The 20,175-nt window shown below is 48.4% G+C and overlaps 1 protein-coding gene and 1 long non-coding RNA gene across 7 annotated transcripts; one reads left to right on the top strand and one right to left on the bottom strand.

Moving 5' to 3' along the window:
* Positions 1–29: 29 nt before the first annotated feature.
* Positions 30–15,199, bottom strand: HMGCL (3-hydroxy-3-methylglutaryl-CoA lyase). 6 transcript variants are annotated; one of them, XM_072750786.1, is made up of 10 exons: positions 15,045–15,135; positions 12,781–12,886; positions 11,040–11,123; positions 9,104–9,211; positions 8,129–8,224; positions 6,873–7,021; positions 4,647–4,710; positions 2,984–3,172; positions 1,529–1,654; positions 30–676 (listed from the first exon to the last, which is right to left on the bottom strand). In XM_072750786.1, exons 4-10 carry the CDS (start codon positions 9,170–9,172, stop codon positions 575–577), a joined length of 795 nt encoding a protein of 264 aa, XP_072606887.1. In that variant the 5' UTR covers positions 9,173–9,211; positions 11,040–11,123; positions 12,781–12,886; positions 15,045–15,135; the 3' UTR covers positions 30–574. The 6 variants fall into 6 exon arrangements, with proteins under 6 accessions (XP_072606887.1, XP_072606885.1, XP_072606888.1 ...); XM_072750784.1 differs by having other exon boundaries at positions 12,781–12,950; positions 14,335–15,132; XM_072750787.1 differs by having other exon boundaries at positions 12,781–12,950; positions 14,801–15,129.
* LOC140597986 (uncharacterized) lies at positions 1,902–14,439 on the top strand. Its single transcript, XR_012000104.1, has 4 exons — positions 1,902–2,030; positions 2,125–2,208; positions 8,104–8,279; positions 14,313–14,439. It is a non-coding gene; the product is annotated as an uncharacterized lncRNA (long non-coding RNA).
* Positions 15,200–20,175: the final 4,976 nt, after the last annotated feature.

Here is a 20,175-nt window from a genome sequence, read left to right as displayed (position 1 = left end):
CACACCTGCACAACAGCAGTACCGCATGCTTCCGTGTCATCAGACCTTTAATTACATAAGCTGTGTTCAAATATCATGTTCAGAGGGGACATTTTCCAAAGACGCTTGGAAGGGTTGGCAGGTGGTCAGCAGAGCAGCTCAGCCCTCAAGCCCTTCCGCAAAGGCCCTCTGCCAGCCTGGGAATAACTCCTCCAGGCCCCTTTGCTCTCCGCACTCAGCGATGGCCCCAGGGCCACAGCAGGGTCAGGCTGTGTAGCTAGCTGACCGACTTCACCCAGAGATGAGGCCTCAGCACCAGGGAACTTGGTTCCAGGGAGCCCCCAGGCTTTCAACTCCTGGGCCGGTGGATCCAAGGAGACCTGCAGGCGCTCAGGCTTCTGACTCCGACCAGGGTCTGGCAGGGAGGGCCTGGGGCCAAGCAGCTCCTGTCCCTTACCTCCCACCTCCCCTCTGCAGGAGAGACCTAGGTGCAGACCTGCCAGGCAGGTGCCTGCTCCTGTTCATTTCATTCCCATGTGCCCTTTCCCGAATCATTCATGTGTGCCCCTATTCCCACAGAGTCCCCCAAAGGGACTCACAGTTTACAGATAGCCTGAGCCACTTTGGAACTGGTTTTTCTGTTCAGGGCTTGGCAGATAAAGGTTCCAGCTTCCAGGAGCTTCTGGAGGTTCACACCCTTTGAGAAACAACACACTAGGTCATGACATGCCTGCAACGCCCAGGGAAATATCAGACGACAGAAAACCGTGATACTGAGAGTACAGGTCCCTCTTATGCCGGGACTGCCCCTGCCTGCAAGGCCTAGCCTCCTGCCGTCTGGGGTTACCCCTGGGACTCTCCTTGTAGAAGATGCCTTAGTCTGTGGATTGGTGTCCGGTGCTGCCACCAGAGAGCGCAGGGGTCTCGACAGTCTTGTTCAGTCCCCATCTCCAGAGCCCTGCATAGGACCTGGCCTGCAGTCGTCGACAAGTGTGTACTGAAGTAGCGGACTGCCAGGCGGCATGGATTGGGAGGTGGGGGGGACACACTACCTGAAAGGGCCACCCTGAAAACCCGTCCATGACAGGAGCTCACAGGTGTGTCCGTTGTCCTACCTAGTCCTCACTACAGGCCCACAAGAGGTGCTGTCAGCATTCCTGTTTCTTAGGCCCACAGAGGTGAAGCCCTTTGTTAAGTGACACAGCCTGTCAATGGCAGGACTAGAGTTTAAACCAAGTTCCACCTGGTCCCAAAGTTCAGAAGCAATACGGCTTCCAACCCACCACCGAGGGCCCTCACCGACTCTGACAGAGCTCTGGGGAGGGCCATCTCCTTCTCCAGCCCTCATTCTACACGGAACAAAGATCCAGAGGGAAGGGACTCAGGTCATAGATGTGGCCCTTTCCCTACACCTTGGTGCCTCTCTGTTACCTGGTAACTGCCCTATCACCAAAAAACCCCTAAACAAAACCATCAGCTCTGTCCTCTGCCTTCAGGGATGGTTCCAGTCAGTTCGGGGCTGTCGCCACTAGGGGGCAGGCGCGCTTACCGTGTGAATGCCCAAGCCAGACAGCATGTAGACAAGGTCCTCAGTGGCCAAGTTTCCAGATGCCCCCTGTGCATAGGGACAGCCTCCAAGTCCTGCCACAGAAGAGTCCACCGCACTCACTCCCATCTGGAAACACAAGGATGGTGAAATGTGGGTGTCATTGTGGGGCTCAGAACCTACAAAGCTGTTCCTTGGCAAACCTCCCAATCAACTCCCTGAAATTCCAACAAGTTCTTTACTTTGGCTAAGGATTCTGTTAATGTTTCTCTTTTTAGTTCAACAGTGTGCATCTTTTTTGTGGACACCGGATCCTCTGCCAGGGGTATCTTCCCTCATTCCTTCCATGCTCAACTCCTCACCATGAGACGTCTCCTCAGGCCCTTCTGGATCACAAACTCAAAGGAAGTGCCTCCCACAGCTGAGATTTATTTCAGGCCCCTGTTGTTTACCGTGACTCATTTACCCACCCCACCACCCCAGCCTGAGGCTGCTCTCACTTCAGGTCGGGTCTCTAAGCCCAGGGGGCTTATCTCATTTCCCTGGGTCTGTACCAGCCATTCTCCCTATGACTGTTCCTTTTTCTCCTCCCCCATCAGACCTTAACCTGGACAGCTACAATGGAGAAACCAAACCCAGAAAGTTACCGAATCACGTGGCTTAGAGACCTGAGCCTCCAGGAGGTAAGAGAAAGAAGAAGAAAAAAAACCCCACTAAGAAATAAAAAAGGAAAAACACAAACCAACCAAGAAACAAAGATGGCCCAGGATTGCTTTAGCGAACCTAAAGACAACAGGCCAGACTTCAACCAGTGTGACAGCAAGGTCAGACCCAAGACACAGACCCAGCCTGTGGTCAGACACTCAGAACTTTCCTTCTAAGGGGTGGCCAGCCCACAAGAACAAACCTTAAAGGAAACCCAATCTGAAGCCTCAGTTCAATCTTTGGGAACAGCATGAAAGGGTCCCCTGGAGTGACCTCTGCCTGCCTCTCCACTTCCCGTCTCCTTGCGAGGGCTCCCCACGTGCATGTGCACAGTCACCGTACTCACTAGGCGGAGGTGTGCATCCTCCCCCAAGCCCCACCTCAGCCTTATAGCACAGGGCTGTCAGCTTCCTGCTTCCCTTTTCCAACTGCTTAACTTCCTCACACTCTCCAAGCCTCATTCAGGTCTCTTCTGGCAAATGTTCTCCGACCTCCCCTGCTGGGATGCAGGCCTTCCTTGGCCGTGTGCTTCCTCCCTGCACGTGATCTGTCAGAACGCATGGGGATTATCACGAAACTCCCTTGCCTGTCTTCCCTAACACACTCTCATAGGCCAGGGTCACATGTCTGTGTCCACTGTGGCCGGCCCAGGGCCTGGCACACAGCTATGCATGAACACTCGCTGAAAGAACACATGAACCTAGCTGTCCTGCCACTAAGCCCTTTAGGAGAGTGGACTCATGTCCTGAATACCTGCAAGGCCATCAAGGTGTTGGCCAGGGCCTGGCCATAGGTGTCATGGCAGTGGACGGCCAGAGCAGAAACAGGAACCTCGTGCATGACCGCAGACAGCATGTCCTTCATAACCCCTGGGGTTCCCACACCGATGGTGTCCCCCAGGGAGATCTCATAGCAGCCCATTGAGTATATCTTCTTAGTGACCTGGGGAGGCAAGCAAGTACTTGGAGGACATCGGATTCTTCGGACCTCAGACACAGGGGTCCTGGGCCTGTGTAGAACATCGCCCTGTTTGAAACCCCAAATTCCTGTCAGATCATGGGCTCCTTATGACTGAGTGGGAACTATATTCCCCAATCTACTCACTAGAAAGCAGAGACGTGAGGGCACAGAGCTGGTCACTGGAGCGGCCCTGCACTGCAGCCCCATGACATCCTCCTGCCCTCTCCTGCTGCTGTGCCTTGGACCTCGTTCCACTCTTACTGCCCCTATACAGTGTCAGAGCCAAGTCCTGGAATCAGTAAGTTCACCTAAGATCTATGATTTCGTGGGTCTGAGGTGCTAGATACATATTTTTAATAAAAGTACATAACTGTTTCAACTTTTAGAAGCTCATCTGCAAATCCCGAAAGTCACTGAATAACCAGTGCAGCATATGCCCCACTTGAGGGGATGCTGCCTCCACAATGAGCTGCCAGAGAAGGTGGAGGGTGTGACAGGGCCAGGGACACAGGTGACACTCAATGGAGGTGTGCCGGGTAGATGGTACAGTGAGTCCCTCAGTGCCCAGGCAGCCGACTGAGGACAGCCGGTGGAGGCAGAGGCTGCAGCAAAGGAGCAGGCTCTGGAGCAGCAGACACTAGGGTACCAGCCCAGTGCAGCGGCTCCCTGGCTGTGGGGCATTGGCAAAGGGCTGATCCTTTTGGAGCTTCCACTGCTTCTTCTGAGAGCCGAGAGTCGTGGTGAGCCTCTGTGGGGAGGCAATGAGGACTGAGGACTGGTGGGACAGGAGGGGAGGCAGAGACGGGAGCGCAGTCAGCACCATGCTCTCCTTGCTGCTACCCCGTGTGCAGGAAGAGCAGGTGGGTTTGGAGGTAAAGTGGGGGTTGAGACCTAGAGTCACCATCTGCAAGCCATGTGGCAAATTATTTAGTCTGCTACCTTGCTTTAGAAATGGAATAGCAAAAAAAAAAAAAAAAAAAAAAGAAATGGAATAGCATTAACACCACCAAATTTGCAGGGTGACACTGACAATCAAGCAGCATAAGCTCTGGGCTTGCTCAAACTCAGTTCCCACGCTGCACTCTCCAGTGCTGACCTGGTCACAGCTCAGAGGACTCGGAGGCCATGGCCCCTCCGACCACCGCGAGGAACCGCAGGGAGCCGGGGTACGGAGCCCTTCCTCAGATCACCTCAACTATCACCTGCCATGGACCAGACTGGAAACCAAATCAGAGGCTTTCAGGCTGGGGCAGAGGGGAAGGCTTCAGAGGCATCAGGCCAAGCTGGGAGGCAGGACTCCAGGAGCAGGTGCTGGGCTGCGCTCCCAGAGGCACTTAGTGAAGGAGCGGGAGAAGGAATGACATCAGTGACCCACCATGAAAGGGTGGCGAGGGGAAGCTCAGGGGCAGGCAAGGTAGACAACCCACAGAAAACCCCTGCCCCAACATACACACACCTCAACTACTTTAGCCGGGGAGATCTTGCCTTCATAGGGGCATCCAAGCACACAGGAGACATACCTGTGGGAGGACAGGGGAGGGATGGTGTCAGTGCCCCTGAGCTCCCCAGCAGGGCTGACGCAGGGTAGCTGTTTGACACAGACACACATCCCTGAAGTAGGGCAGGTCAAATGCCTGGGGGAAAGGCCAAGTCAATACTGTGGAGCCAGAACGAAGGGAATGCCACGTAATGCCAGGAGGGGGCAGTGGAGAGCCAGGGCAGGGCAGGGGGGGCGCCTATTAGGCCGCTGGCTCCAGTGAGGAGGCACCTGAGCCGAATGGTAGTGAGATAAAGCAGAACATGTGCCACAAGGGCAGCTGGGGCCTCTGTTCACAGGAATGGATCAAGGACAGATGAAACCCAAGAAGGAACAAAAGGGCTGGGTTGGCCTGGGGCCAAGGATCAGCTGCTCCAGTGGGCTGCCCAAGGATTCACACACTCATTTATTCAACTGATATTTCCTGAGTTGCCCACTATGTGCCAGGCACCGGGTCACGCAGTGAACAAGAGGGACAAGGTCCCAATCCTCACAAAGGTGATTTCCAGTTAGGGAGAGAGCCGATACAAGAGCAACCAAAGGGAAGGGTGCGATGATCTCAGAGTAATGCGCAATGAAGGGAAGAATAGGGGATGTGGCAGGAGCAACTAGAGGAGGTTGACAGGAGCCGGGGTGACCCAGGAAGGCCTCAGAGGCCGTGATGTGGGAGCCGAGGAGGGGAACAGGTGGTGGGAGAGTCCCTGGAAGAGCATTCCAGGCAGAGAGAGAACAGTGCAGAGGCCCTGGGTGTGCTCAAGCCACAGAACGAAGGGCAGAACAGCCGAGGCACAGAGAGCCAGAGGCAGAGCAGCACAGCCTGTGGCTGGACCACTGGGCACGGGCCTGATCACCACAACTTGCAAGCTGTGGGAAGGAGTCTGGATGTCTGGGTCCTGGTGGGCTTCTGTTCCTACCTGCTCTGCTGGAGCTAAGGCCCCACTGAAGCCTTTCAGAGTCTACAAACTGCTCTGCCTGTGAGAGGCATCACACATGTAATTTCAGGCTCAAAGATCTCAAGGTGTTTTCTCAAACTTCTTTCTGCCCCTTGTACTCCAATCATTACTGAACAAGGACAAGGGAGATGATGAGGAATGAGCACAGGCTTGGGAGTCAGGCAGACCCTAGGAGCCCCTGCTTCCCCACGCACCCACCCAGCCATCCACCCTCACTTCCTGAGTGTCCTGGCCCTGTGATGCGGGAAGAAGCCCACCAGGAACACTGGTGTGTGGGCTCTGCCCTCGTGGGGTGCATGATCTAGAGGGGGCAGGGTAGAAGCCAACATGCAGTCCAGGGGGCCAGGAGAGCCTGACAAGAGGCACCACACCAGCTGACAGATAGAGAAAGCTCCCTGGAGAAGCTGGCCTCCCCGTGGGGATCTGAAGGATGAGCAGGAGTTAGCGCAAATAGGACGTAGGAGCAAGACAGTGCTGAGTCTATGGAAAGCACGTGCAAAGGCCCAGAGGTGAGAGAGTGGGAGCATGTGACACAAGGAACAAAGTTCCAGTCAAGCTGGAATGCAGTGTGCTGAGGAGATGGGGCTGGAAAGTGAGGAACAGTGAATGAGGAGGCTGCAGAGAAAGGCAGGGTCTTACAAACAGGTTGAAAAGCCCGAAGTCGGGGAGTCATTGACAGGTTTTTAACCAGAGAGTGAGGTGATCAGATGTGCACTTCTGAAAGAGCACTCGGCTGCAGTGTGGACAGTGGGGCAACCTCACCCTTCAGCCTTCCTGAGCCAGCTGTCATCTGGAAGCAAGGACAGCCCTCCCTGCTGGGAGACTGTGAGGTCACAGTTAGATAACAAACTGGATAACGCCTGGCATTCCTGCCATTAAAGATGTGACGTTGGAGACCTAGAGGCCAAGGGGGCTCTTTAGACGTGTGAAGAGGAGGTGGTGGAGCTGGGATTCATCTGGCCTCCACAAACCCCAGTTAGTGCCCAGTCCTGCTGGATTCCTCTGGTGAACTGACCCCAAAACCAAATTTGGAGAAAGCACCTGCCAGGATTTGACCACAGCTGCTTGAGGAAAGATGTGGAGTATGGGCAGCGTGCGGCCCGGATGAGGAGTTTGTAGGGGGGAGGGTGGCTGGAGTCAGAGCCTGGCCCCCTTCCAGAATGGTACTGAGGGAAAGGCAGTCTTGACTCACCCACGCACAGGGATACCGGCGGCCCGAGCTGCCCTGAAGATGTCGTCGGACCTCTGTAAACTCTCATCAATGGAGCAATTGGTGTTTTTCTTGGTGAACAGCTCCGAGGCAGCTGCAAAGATGGTCACCTCCTTCGCTCCAGCAGCAACCTGCCAACAGCACGGTGAATTCCTTTCAGCCTTCTTCTCTTTGAGGAACACCAGCGTGGCAAAGCCCTTTTCTTACAGCGAATTTTATAATACACAAGTACTGTGGGCTGAACTATGTCCTCCTCAAAAAAGATCTGTAGGAGTCCCAATCCCCAGCACCTCAGAATGTGGCCTTATCTGGAAATAGGGTGGGTGTAGAAATTGTTAGTTAAAATGAGGTCACAGCGGTCCTGACTCCAATATGAGGGGCGTCCTTCTAAAACGGAGGCCACGTGAAGACACATGCAGAGGGGAAGGCCAGTGAAGATGGAGGCGGGAATGGGAATGAGGTATACAAGCCACGGAACACCAAGGACTGCCAATCTTTACCGAAGCTATGGGAGCCATGGAACAGATTGGTCCTCCTGGCCCTCAGAAGGAACCAGCCCTACCAACACATTTTAGACTTGTTGCCTCCAGAGTTGTGAAAGAGTACGTTTTAAGCCACCTAGCTTTTTTTTTCTTATGGAAATTAACACAGTGAATTATATCTCCATTAAAGAAACAGCATCACCCTTGGCCTTCCTCCAAAGACCAGCACTGCTGCCGCCATCATCACCCTGGACATCACTCTTAAGAACAGCTTTCTGCCTAAATTCAGAATCAGAATCCCTAATGATGTTCTTGTCCAACCCTCTAAGAAAGAGGGCAGATACTAGCAACCCCTGTGGGGAGTGTGAGCACCTTCTTTAAAGAGGAATGGATAATAACAACAGGAGCTAATGCTTTTTTTTTTTTTTTTGTATGGAGCTAATACTTATTAAGTGCTTCCCTTCTCCCAGGCTCTTGGCAAGTAACGCAGGTGCATCGTATCCTCTGAAATCCTCCCAGCACTAGGTACTATGATCAGCTCTAACTTACAGGCAGAGTCTGAGGCTCAGGGAGGTTAAGTAGCTGGTTAAGATCAGAGAGCTGAGGGTGCGAGGACCAGGACTGCCTTGGGTCTCTCTGACAGTGCTCATCATTACTTCAGACAAACAGCCCAGGACAGGGACTAGGGCCCATCGACAAGACAGGGACCAATGCCATCAATCTCATTTCAGGGACCTCTGCCATCAAGTTTCTTACCGCTGCCTGGAAGCCTTTGATATTTGGGGTCAGGACTGGGTAGTTGATGCCAGGAAATTTCTGGATGCCCTTCAAGACTTCAGCACAGTCAGCCATCTGGGAGCCAAAGGAGACATGGCCACGTCACTGCCAAGGCAGGCAGAGAGCTCAGGTAGAGAAAACATTTTTTTGTTTTGTCTTGTTTTTATGAGAGAGAGAGCAAACACGTGCGTACACAGACAGGGTGAGGGGCAGAGGGAGAAACAGACTGCCTGCTGAGCAGGGACCCGGATGTGGGGCTCGATCTTGGGACTCCAGGATCATGACCTGAGCTGAAGGCAGATGCTTTCTGCCTGAGCCACTCAGGTGCCCTGAGAAAACATTTTTATCACAAAATCTGTTTGTCCAGAACCATTGGAGAATGAGTCCTCTTGCAGAGCTACCCTCCCCCGTGCTTTTACTATCTACCTGACCGCTGATGGGCCAGAAGGCTCTCTGGTGCCAGTAAGTCCCTCAATTTCTCTCTTTGGCTAATCCTGCCAGCTTCACATAAGCAGTAACAACACTGGCAGCCACTTCCTGAGAATGACTCTGTGTTACTTAACACTCAGCTGAAACAGGATCTTTCTTCCCACATGATTGTTTCTATGAAAGAGCTGTTGTCTGTCTTTCCCTTTTACAAACCAGACACCACATCTCTAGACAGGGCTAGAGATTCCAGACTTCCAGAGCCAGAAGAGGCCCAAGAGGTAACCCTCAGTCCGGAGAGGGAAAGACCTCAAGGTCCCCAAGTGAGCTGGGGGCAAAGCCAAGACAGGAGCTATGCCTCCTACCTTCCAGGTGATGTTTTCTGCTGTACCATGCTACTAGAAGTCACCTGAGACCAAGCCAGAGATCTGGAGACCTCTGTTCCCAACCTCTCCTTACTTCCAGAGCAAATGCAAAACCTCACCTCTTTCATCTGAGAAATGCTTCTTACTGAGGGCTGGGGCTCACCTGGGGAACCCACTTGGGGGACACAAAGCTGGTGGCTTCTATAACAGGGAGTCCTGCTTCTGAAAGCATGTCTATCAGCTTGATTTTTGTAGAAGTAGATACAATATTCTGTAATGGAGAGAGAAACGCCAGAAAAGACAGGTTAGCAACGATGGGAATAAAATGGTCTTAGATACAGTGCCTGGTAGTTCAAAGCTCTGCTACAGCATGCACTTCACTATCTCGGCTTCCAAACATGAACACGAATTCACACATAATCCTTGCCAGATAGCATTTTGCAGTGGAGGCAGCTTCTCTCCTGAAAAGGAGTTAATATTTACATGGAAACAATATTTTTCTATCATAAAAGTTTTTTCTTAACTGTTAATTTATGACCCCATCACAAACAAATTGAGAGCAATGTGCCATGGCCTGAAAGGGCAGAGAGGACTAACCCTCTGTCTGGGTCTTATGAGATGGGGCCCCCAAAGTATCACACTGTCCCCCTTACTGTCTCCTAACTGGCACAGGACTTTGTCCTCACATGATTGACCTATTGCTTCTTTCTATCCCTCCCCTACCATGCCTAGCTGCTCGCCAGATTCTATGCATCCCTCTTTCCAAATCTATCATTCTCCCCTATCTACTACGGCATGGTCTCACTCTAGTAATTCATCCCACACAGGAATCTTTCTAAAACAGTCTCCATTGTTTCACTCTCCTCAAAAGCCTTCCATGGCTCCCTAGTGCTTACAGTATCAGGTAAAAAAAATTCCAAGAACTGCAAGTCCTTCTCACCAGGCCCTTCCATCCCAACCCTCTCAATCTTTCTCCCACTGCTTTACCTTAATCCATCCCAAAAGTAATTTCTGAGAATTTTCCAGGAATTGTGCTAGGTGCTAGGGATACAGCAGTGAGCAGAACAGACATGATTCTGCTCTCACAGAGCTTACAGTTTATTGTTATCAATAAGCTCTATTATAGCTAGGCTTTCCAAAAAATAAAAAAATAAAAAGCTTCTCTTGATGGTACATGATTGAAAAAAAAATCATGTACAATAATTTCAGAAAACGTGCCCCAAACAAAAGAAAATCCTTAAAATCTCCCAGAGATAACACTAGTAATGCTCTGATAATGTGACATTCTAGATCTGTGTAGTCCAGTACATTAGACACTAGCCATATGTGGTTATTTAAATTTGCATTAACTTAAATAACATAAAAACAAAGTTTCAGTTCCCCGACCACACTAGCCATATTTTAAGTGCTCAATAGCCACTTGTCCAGAACAGCTCACATCTAAAATGTTTCCATCTTCACAGCAAGTGCTACTGAACAGCACTGTTCTAGATCCTTTTCTAGACAGATGTTCCCACAGATATATAAAGTCTCTTTACATAAAAAATAAAATTAATGAAAACATATCTTATTTTATAATCTGCTTCAGTCACTTAACATAGTCTTCTATTAGTAACAGCTTCCTAATCCATTTTATGAAATCATTAAAGTATCTTGACTAAAATAAATAAATAAATAAAGTATCTGGACTTTCTCCACAGTGAGCACTGAGGTAGTTTCCAACTGTTTCATTATGAGGCTGTGAGGAACATCTCTAAGGCTGTCTTTGCAGGTGGCCTTCATGATGTTCTTTGGATGAGTCCCCTTACATGGAATTAGAATTACCAGATAAGAGGCATGCCCTCACACTCCCCTTACTTTCCTGCAGCCTTTACCATCTGCACTGCTCCACGAAGCCTTGAGATGGACCCAGGGACACCATACTTTTTGCTCTGCCATCTTAGATTGCTTTACTGTCATGCGCCTGCCTGGCCTCCCTGACTTTGCTCTGTATTGGGTGGGGTGATCATATCTTGCATAACTCCGTCCATCCCTGCTGTGCCCTCCACAGGCAACTCTTACTGCTCAAAAAACCTCTTTTGGTTGATTTCTATCTTTACCTTTTCATTCTGTAGTCCATCTCGGGCCCCAACTTCCACAATTTTCACTTGCTTTGGAAAAGTACCCAGAGAAGAGGTGCTGACCTGCGGTTTAAAAGAGGAAACAAGAGGTAACAGTAGGAGATTGTCACAATTCTCCAAGGCGACAAATCTAAAAGAACGGATCCACCTTCACTGAGACAAGAAGCAGTATTTCTCACTGTAAACACTATGTACTCTCACATTTGGTTTGTTTTAGAAGGAAGAAAAAAAAAGAACCAAAGTATTTCACTGAGGAATGGGCAAGAGAATCATGCTCCCAGTACCGGCCCATTTCCAACTGCCTGTCTGCTAGCTGAACATTTCAGTTGTTTCTTTCACAAACCTGTTTGTACCTCCTAAACTTAGAAGTCCCCAAATAGAACTGTTCAAATTCTAAAGCCCTGTCTGGCTTCATGCTTTCTCAGTAAAAAGCAACACATGCATTCTAATGCTTAAGCCAGAAACCAGATTCATCACCTTACCCGACTCACTATGGGCTAGAAGGTTCTTATCACTTGGTTCCTGCTGATCTCAGTGAACTCATGACTTGTTTCTACTGTCCCACATCCCCCAGTGAGCTCCTTACTTGTTCTCACTTGAGCCTCCCTGAGTGGGATCCCTATACTGCAGCCCTAAAGGCCTTCCTCCCTCTCAGGGGTCACTGCTCCCTCTGCCCAGAATCCTCTTCACCTGGCTCTTCCACATCTGACTCCTTTTCACTTTTCAGCCAGACAGGCTTCCTCTGACTGCCCTTTGTAAAGCTGCCAATCCCCTGACCCTCAATATTTTCTATTTCAAAACTCTAATTCCTGGGATGCCTGGGTGGCTCAGTTGGTTAAGCGTCTCTCTCTCTCTCTCTTTTTTTAAGATTTTATTTATTTATTCATGAGAGACACAGAGAAGCAGAGAAGCAGGCTCCATGCAGGGAGCCCAATGTGGGACTCGGTCCCAGGACTCCAGGATCACGCTCTGGGCCGAAGGCAGGTGCTCAACCACTGAGCCACCCAAGTGTCCCAGCATCTGACTCTTGATTTCAGCTCAGGTCGTGATCTCAGGGTAGTGAGTCTGAGCCCCACACTGTGCTCCGCGCTGGGCATGGAGCATGCTTGAGATTCTCTCTCCCTCTCCCTCTGTCCCTACCCTTAAAGAAAACCTCTAATTCCTTCAGAGCACTAACAATAATGAGAATAAGCTCTATGAGACTTTGTCTTGACCTCTGTTCCATCCTTTGTGTGTGACCTTGTGCTTGGCACAAACCAGGCACTCACTCATTAAAGTCACCGAAACAATAAATGCGTGAAGGGCATAGCTGCCCTGAGGGGAGGGCATTTCCCAGGTATGGGGAGGAGTAGTTAGCCTTGGACTCTGTGGGGTTTGGGGCTGGAGGATGACTTGTTCTGTTACAGTCATAGGCTGGGTGATGACGAGGAGTGGGTCTGAGGAGAGAGGACACCAAAAATTGAACACAGTAAAAAAGGCTTTGAGTCTCCTCCATTTAAAGTCTGCCTCAGGGACACCTGGGTGGCTCAGCGGTTGAGCACCTGCCTTAGGCTCAGAGCATGATCCCGGAGTTCTGGGATTGAGTCCCACATCAGCCTCCCTGCATGGAGCCTGCTTCTCCCTCTGACTGTGTCTCTGCCTCTCTGTCTCACATGAATAAGTAAATAAAATCTTATATAAAAAAAAAATTAAAGTCTGCCCCAAATCTGCCCATCCTTACCACCAAACAATATGAGGCTTCTTTTCCCTCTTTTCTTCTGTTCTTCTTAATACTGTAACTCTTCAAATTAACTTTGATTTACCAGATTTAATCTGGGTAAACCCAACTGCAATGGGGCAAGGGGAGAAGTGCACTGGGTGACCTGGTAAGGATCCCAAACTCCTGAAACCCTTGAGGAAGGAAACATTCCGGGCTATGAATCAGCTGGAACTTGAACAATTCACCTGAACTGGCCTCGCTTTCAGTCAGGAAAACTTCCTAGAGACTAAGGTGATGAGCCACTGAATTTCATGAAGTCAACAGGCTAGGTTGGAAGGTCCCTGAAAGTTGGATGTCACTACCACAGGGATGTTCCTATGCTGCTACATTGCCCTAAGCTGATCCCACTGGAATGGAAGCTGCATGAGGCAGGGACTTGGTTTTATCTGTTGCTATAATTCCAAGGCCCTGGGACATAACAGGGGTTTGAAAGATGACTATTGGATGTTGTTGAAAGCAAGCAAGACCTGCCTCCAAGTTCCTTTTACTAGAACAGGACACACTTAATTCCACTTCCTTCCCCATAACAACTCTTCACATAATAATAAAACAATAATTCACATTAATTAAGCATTTAACATTGGTCAGGCACTTAGAAGAGCCTTTTACATATAAACCCATATCATCCTCTCAATAACCTTATTAGGTAGGTACAATTACAATCTCCATTTTACTGTGAAAAACATGAAGCCCAGAGATTAAGCAACCTTCCCAAGGTCACAAATGGTTAGCTGGTCACAATCATTATCTGAACCTGGCATTGTAGATCTACAGCCCTGGTTTTTAACCTGTAAACCACCTTCCTGCCCCCCCATTCTTCTCTGGTCTTGGTTAAACACCTAGTTTATTCCCTCTGTACAGCTCAGCTCTGTGGTTAGATGATCTCCTCTAACCACAAAAGTCCTAGGCCAGGCCTCCTGAGTTACAGCGTACGTCTACCAACAGCTAATACCAACTGAAGTCCAGCGCAAACTTCAGGATCAGTACCTTGTTTAGTCCCTACATGGCAGGGGCTATCATTATCTCAACTTCATATAGGAAGAAATAGCCTCAGAAAGATGATGAAAATCACACAGCTAGCAAGTGAAGAAGTCTGACCTTGAACCATCTGTTTCCGATAGCAAGCCTAGGTTCGTAAACCCACAGAGCGGGTTCGTAAACCCACAGATGGCCTAGGACCACCACCTCATTAAACCCAGAATTTTCTCAAAGCACATAATCATCACGATCTCATGTAATTTTTTTGGTTTTTCAAGTTGGAAATACCATCTTTATTTTACACCTTAACAACTGGCAGGTGGCCTAGTAGCCATTAAAAGTGGTTTTCTGAAGGGCCCACTGCTACGACAGTGTCATTTCCCCCACCACACATTTGTAACTCCTACTTTTCTTACTCTTTCTACACTTAAAGCAAAAATAACGCCACTGATTTATCACTTACTGTGAACTAAACCGATGTCAGATGCTTTACCTACGTTTCCCTTCCTCTCCAGAGAACCCTGGGGCAATGTTTACCTGTGTCATACATGAGAAAACTGCGGTTCAGAGAGCAAGTAACCGTCATTCAACCTAGAAAGTGGCAGCACCACTGGAAGACCCACAGCTTCAGCTGTAGCAGAAACAATTTCTTCAACCCTGAGGAACCAGCTCTGCTGCACTTCCCCTGACTCCCTGAGCAGGGGCGGGGGTAAACACCGGGGCCCACGCCCGAAGGACCATTCCAGGGGAGTCGCACACGGCCCGACGCGGCCCGACGCGGCCCCAGTCCTCCTTGGCGCTACCGTAGCTCTCCAAGTGTCCTCAGGCACAACACGGGCTGGAAACGCAGGCGGGGGGGGGGGGGGGGGACCTTGCTTTTTTTTCCACTCGGAACTGGAAGATTATTCGTGATTTTCACTACAAAGGAGCTTGGAGAGTTTGGAAGCTCAGAGCGAGAAGGCGCCAGGGTGGCCGGGAAGAGCCTTGGACGGAATGAGGACACCTGGGATGGCGCCCCAGGTCTCTACGACCCGGGCAAGTCGTTCCCCATCTCTAGGCCTCAGTCTCCCGGTGCCCCTCAAGGGATCTGCGCGGGACAAAGGATCCAAGACTCCAAGGCCCTCCCGACTGTGGCTTGAGGAGCTGTCCGGCTTGGCCTCTCAGAGAGCAGCCGCCACGGGCCGGGGCCCCGACCCCGACCGTCACGGTGCCCGCAGGGCCGCCCCTCGGCGGGCCGGGGCACTTACAGCCCGGAGAGACGCCAAGCCCACCAGTCTCCGCGGCAACACCTTCCTCATGGTCGCCATCTTGGCCCAGCTTCCCCCGCGCGCCTCCGCTGAGCCCCACGTGACCGCCGACCGCCGAGGGGGCGTGTCCTCGCCTTTAGGGCGGGGCTTCTGGGGCGGTGTGATGACGTCAACGCGGGCTCTGTTTTCCAGCTTCCAGGTTTTGATTCTTTCTGGCAAGTTCTTCCTTCTCCCTTACGTTTTTCCTGAGTGCTTCCTACTTGCCATGGCAAAGTGAGGCTAGGACTGTGAAGATAAAGATAATCGAAGGATTTAGAGTCTGCGCGTTGTGGGAAGACAGATACTGATAGTCACACAAATAGTTGTGTAATTAGTACCTTTTGCAATAGTAAGATGAAATGTGCCCTTCGCAAATGTTGACTCTTCCATCACGATCTCCAGGATTCAAATGCAGGCAGTGGACGGGAGGGAGGGAGAGAGAGAGAGAGAGCGCACAAGTGAGCGAGAAGCATCCTTGATTTCATACTTTGAGAATAAGTAAGATTTATCCAGGTGAAGAGGGAACGAGAAAAGCTTTCCAGAGAGCATAGCAAATGCAAAGACCCTGAGGCAAAGAAATGGAAGGCTTAGAGCAGTGTTTTACAAAATCCATGTTGTTCTCCATCAATTGGTCGTAGCAATCAAGTGGGTGCCAACTTTCTAAGAAAAATAAAAACTACTGGAGTGTATTGCATAAGTAGTAAAGCTAAGAATTGCTTTGCAAATCTTTTGTTGTGATATATGCCAACCAGGTTGCAACGTAAAATAAATTTCTTACTGTAGGCTGCAATTAGAAATGTTTGAAAAAAACATTTAGAAAGATGGAAAGAAGGCCTGAATGACTGCAGAGCAGTGAGGGAGCCGGGATGAACTTACTAAGATGTATTGACTGGGAACATAACACTGACCTTGGAGAACACGTCAACAGCTATCCTAATAGCAATGCATTTGATGGGTTTTAAGCAAAGAGAGATGATCAAATTTGCATTTTGTGAACAGTCATTGTGGCTACTGGGTGGGTGGATAGCCAAGTGGTAAGTGCACTGACAGGCATTTTCAGGGGAGGTGTAGAAGGCACTGTTCCTGCCTTCTGAGGCCTCAGGTTTTAGCTAAGGAGAGAACAAGACCTGAGAAGTGTTTTGTTATGCTTTTGCCACACCAACAATTTCCTCCATCATAACAGAGAAGTACTCATCGAATTCTCAAATCTTCAGCTAGAGGACTGAACATGACCCAAAACTATAGCATGGCATTTGTTTTAAAATACTTATGTATGATTTTCATGACTATAATGACATATTTATTTTTGTGCACTGAATTGCGCACTGAAAACTACAAACTATTCCTGAAATTAGACAGGAATAAGGGTGGCTCACTTGGTTAAGCATCTGCCTTTGACTCAGGTCATGATCTCCGAGTCCTGGGATAAAGCCCCGAATCAGGCTCCCTGCTCACTGGGGAGTCTGGAGTCTGCTTCCCTCTCCCTCTGCTCCTTCTCCCTGCTCATGCGTGTGCTCGCACTTATCTCTCTGTCAAATAAATAAATAAACAAACATTTAAAAAAATAAAGAAGAAATAGATGGAAAGGTATTCCATCTACATGAACTGGGAGACAATATTGTTAAGATGTCAATACTATCCAAAGTTTGGATCTGCAAATTCACGTGCAATCCCCAATGATATTTTTTGCAGAAATAGAAAAATCCAACCTAAAATTAATGTGGAACCTCAAGGGACCTGAATAGCTAAAGTAATCTTGAAAAAGAAGAACAAATTTGGAGAACTAACATTTTCTGATTTCAAAACTTAGTATGTTAATAATATAATAATATTATTATAATTAATATAATATAGCATTATATAATATAATATTAAAATATTAATAAAATAATAAAAAACAGTGTTGTATAAGCCCAAAAGGAATACATATAGATCAATAGAATACACTAGAATAGAGAACCCAGAAATAAACCCTTGCATATATGGTCAAATAATTTTCAAAAAGGATGCCAAGACCATTCAATGGGGAAAGGACAGCCTTTTCTTAATTTTTTTTTTTTTTATTTATGATAGTCACAGAGAGAGAGAGAGAGAGAGAGGGGCAGAGACACAGGCAGAGGGAGAAGCAGGCTCCATGCACCGGGAGCCCGACATGGGATTCGATCCCGGGTCTCCAGGATCGCGCCCTGGGCCAAAGGCAGGCGCCAAACCGCTGCACCACCCAGGGATCCCCAGCCTTTTCAATAAATGATGCTGGGAAGATTAGAGATCCACATACAAAAGAATGAAATTGGACCCTTACCTGACACTACATACAAATGGATCAAAGACCTAAATGTAAAAGCTAACACTCTAAAACTCTTTGAAAACAAAATGGGGGATAAACTTCATGACATTGGATTTGCCAATGATTTCTTGAATTTGACACCAAAAATCACAGACAACAAAAGGAAAGACAGATAAATTGGACTTCATCACGTTTGGGCATCAAAGAATGCTACTATCAAGATAAAATCGTAACCCACAAAATGGGAGAAAATATTTGCAAATCATATTCCGATAAGTGATTAATATCCAGAATATTCAAAGAACCTCCTAAAACTCAATAACAAAGGAACAACTCAAAAATGGCAAAAACGTAAGTAGACACACACTCTCCAAAATAAATACATAAATTTTAAAAAATGGTTAACAGGTGCCTGGGTGGCTTAGTTGGTGAAGCATCTCACTCGTGATTTTAGCTCAGGTCATGATCTCAAGATCATGGGATCAAGCCCTGCATCAGGCTTCATGATGAGCATGGAAACTGATTAAGATTTTCTCTCTCTCCCTCTCCCTCTGCCCCTCCCCTCCTGCTTGAAATGATGAATTTTATGTTCTATACATATTTTATCATAATAAAAAGTTAAAGAGTTACCAGATCAACCAATAATTCCACTCTAGGTGTATACACAGGAGAAATAAAAATATGGCCATGCAGAAACTTCCACATAACTGTTAATAACAGCCTTATTCATAATCAGCCTAAAACTGAGAACAACCCAATGCCCATCAAGTTATGAATAGGTAAATAAATGTAGTTTATTTGGCATGCATACAACAGAATATTATTATTCAGCCATAGATAGAAAGTTCTGATACCTGGTACAACATGGATCAACCTTGAAAAAACTGATAGGTGAAAGAAATCAGACACAAAAGTCCACATGTTGTATGATTTCATTTATATGAGGTACCTAGAATAGGTAAATTCACAGAGAAAGTAGACTAGTAGTTGCCTAGGGCCAGGAGAGTTTTGAGGGGAGATGGGAGTCCTGGCTTTTAAAAGGTATGGAGTTTCTTTTGGGGGTGATAAAAATGTTCTAAAATGGGTTATGGGGATCCCTGGGTGGCGCAGCGGTTTGGCGCCTGCCTTTGGCCCAGGGCGCGATCCTGGAGACCCGGGATCGAATCCCACATCGGGCTCCCGGTGCATGGAGCCTGCTTCTCCCTCTGCCTGTGTCTCTGCGTCTCTCTCTCTCTCTCTGTGTGACTATCATAAATAAATAAAAATAAAAAATAAAAAAATAAAATGGGTTATGATTATACTAAAAGCCCTTGAATTGTACATTTTATTTTTTATAGATTTTATTTATTTCTTTGAGAAAGAGCGTGCGCGGGCACACAGGAGGCGGGGGAGGGGCAGAGGGAGAAGCAGACTCTCGGCTGAGCAGGGAGCCCCACGACAACGTGGGGCTTGATCCCAGGACCCCAGGATCATGATCTGAGCTGAGGCAGATGTTTAACTGACTGAGCCACCCGCGTGCCCCTGAATTGTATGTTTTAAACATGTGAGTTGTATAATGTGAGTTACAGCTCACTAAAGCTGTTTTTTAAGTGGCAAAAACGTAATAAAGGGAGGGAAAGTTCCTGAGATGATGGACAATGGAGTCTTTTAGGCCCAGTCTCACCTTCCCACCTGCTCAAGGTTGACCACCTGGGTCTATGGCCTAAAGTAGCCCCCACAAGTACAGTGTCTTGAGCCTGGTAAAGGTCTCTCAGCTGCAACCCATGTCCCTGGGCGGCCACTGTGGCAGGATTGCCAGACCATCTGAAAACTCGCAGCCCATTAACAGACTATGAGAGTCACTTTTGTCAGTTTCCTAAGATAAGCACAGTGACAAAATAATTTGTCAGCTTAGGACTTGATGATAGATGAGAGGAAGTGGCCTGCCAAGTTCCCCAACTGAAGAGTCCAGAAACTTGGGCTTCAGCTTTGTAAGAGGTTCGATCTATTCTTCATTGCAAACCATCCAGCCCTGGGCTGGTAATTCCAACACGGAATTACTTGAGACATTTGAGGTGAGGGCAAGCCTTGTAAGGTGTTCAATTTACTTGTGTCTACTGAGATAGAGCCTCCCAAATGAATTTACTTGATGCAGATTTTCTAGAGACCTTTGATACAATATTGAAAGGTTGAAGAGTTGGGGAGGGCAGCCCCGGTGGCGCAGCAGTTTGGTGCTGCCTGCAGCCCGGGGTGTGATCCTGGAGACCCGGGATCGAGTCCCGCGTCAGGCTCCCTGCATGGAGCCTGCTTGCGTCTCTGTCTCTCTCTCTGTGTTGCTCATGAATAAATAAATAAAATCTTAAAAAAAACATATTTGAAGAGTTGGGGGTATACCTTGAACTAAACCTTTTGTAAGGGGTTCCATCTATGTTCCAACAGCAAACCATCCTGCGCCTCTGACCCTCCATGTGATTAGGGAGGCTGAAAGGAAATGACACACCTCAGACCTCCAGTTTGTAAGAAGTTCAGTCTACTTATTTCCATCATAACGATCATCTGGAATCAAGTCTACAGCCCAGATTTACTCCAGACATTTGATACAATATTTAAGACTTAGGAGTTAGCGGAAACTCAATTTTGTCAGGAGTTGAATCTGCTGGTTTTCATAGCAGTCACCCTCCAAAAACGACCAACAGTACAGATTTACTCCAGACACTGGATGAAATTTTAGAGTTAGGACCACACTTTGGGATTACATTTTTAAGGAGCTGAATCTACTCTTCTCCATGAGAACCATCCTGGAATCAGTCCAGTTGGGTATCTCCT

The sequence above is a fragment of the Vulpes vulpes genome, chromosome 2, assembly GCF_048418805.1.
Source record: "Vulpes vulpes isolate BD-2025 chromosome 2, VulVul3, whole genome shotgun sequence".
NCBI lineage: Eukaryota > Metazoa > Chordata > Mammalia > Carnivora > Canidae > Vulpes > Vulpes vulpes.
This window is presented reverse-complemented; position numbering and strand designations above follow the sequence as displayed.

What these genes read in the sequence shown, in the direction of transcription:
- HMGCL (XM_026012441.2), bottom strand. Translation starts at nt 15,104, where the DNA reads ATGGCGACCATGAGGAAGGTGTTGCCGCGGAGACTGGTGGGCTTGGCG. An exon ending in CCCCCAAGTGGGTTCCCCAG is followed by an intron (nt 8,225 to 9,103) that starts GTGAGCCCCAGC and finishes TTTGGCTCCCAG; the next exon opens with ATGGCTGACTGTGCTGAAGT. An exon ending in CCCCGGCTAAAGTAGTTGAG is followed by an intron (nt 3,173 to 4,646) that starts GTGTGTGTATGT and finishes TTGCCTCCCCAG; the next exon opens with GTCACTAAGAAGATATACTC.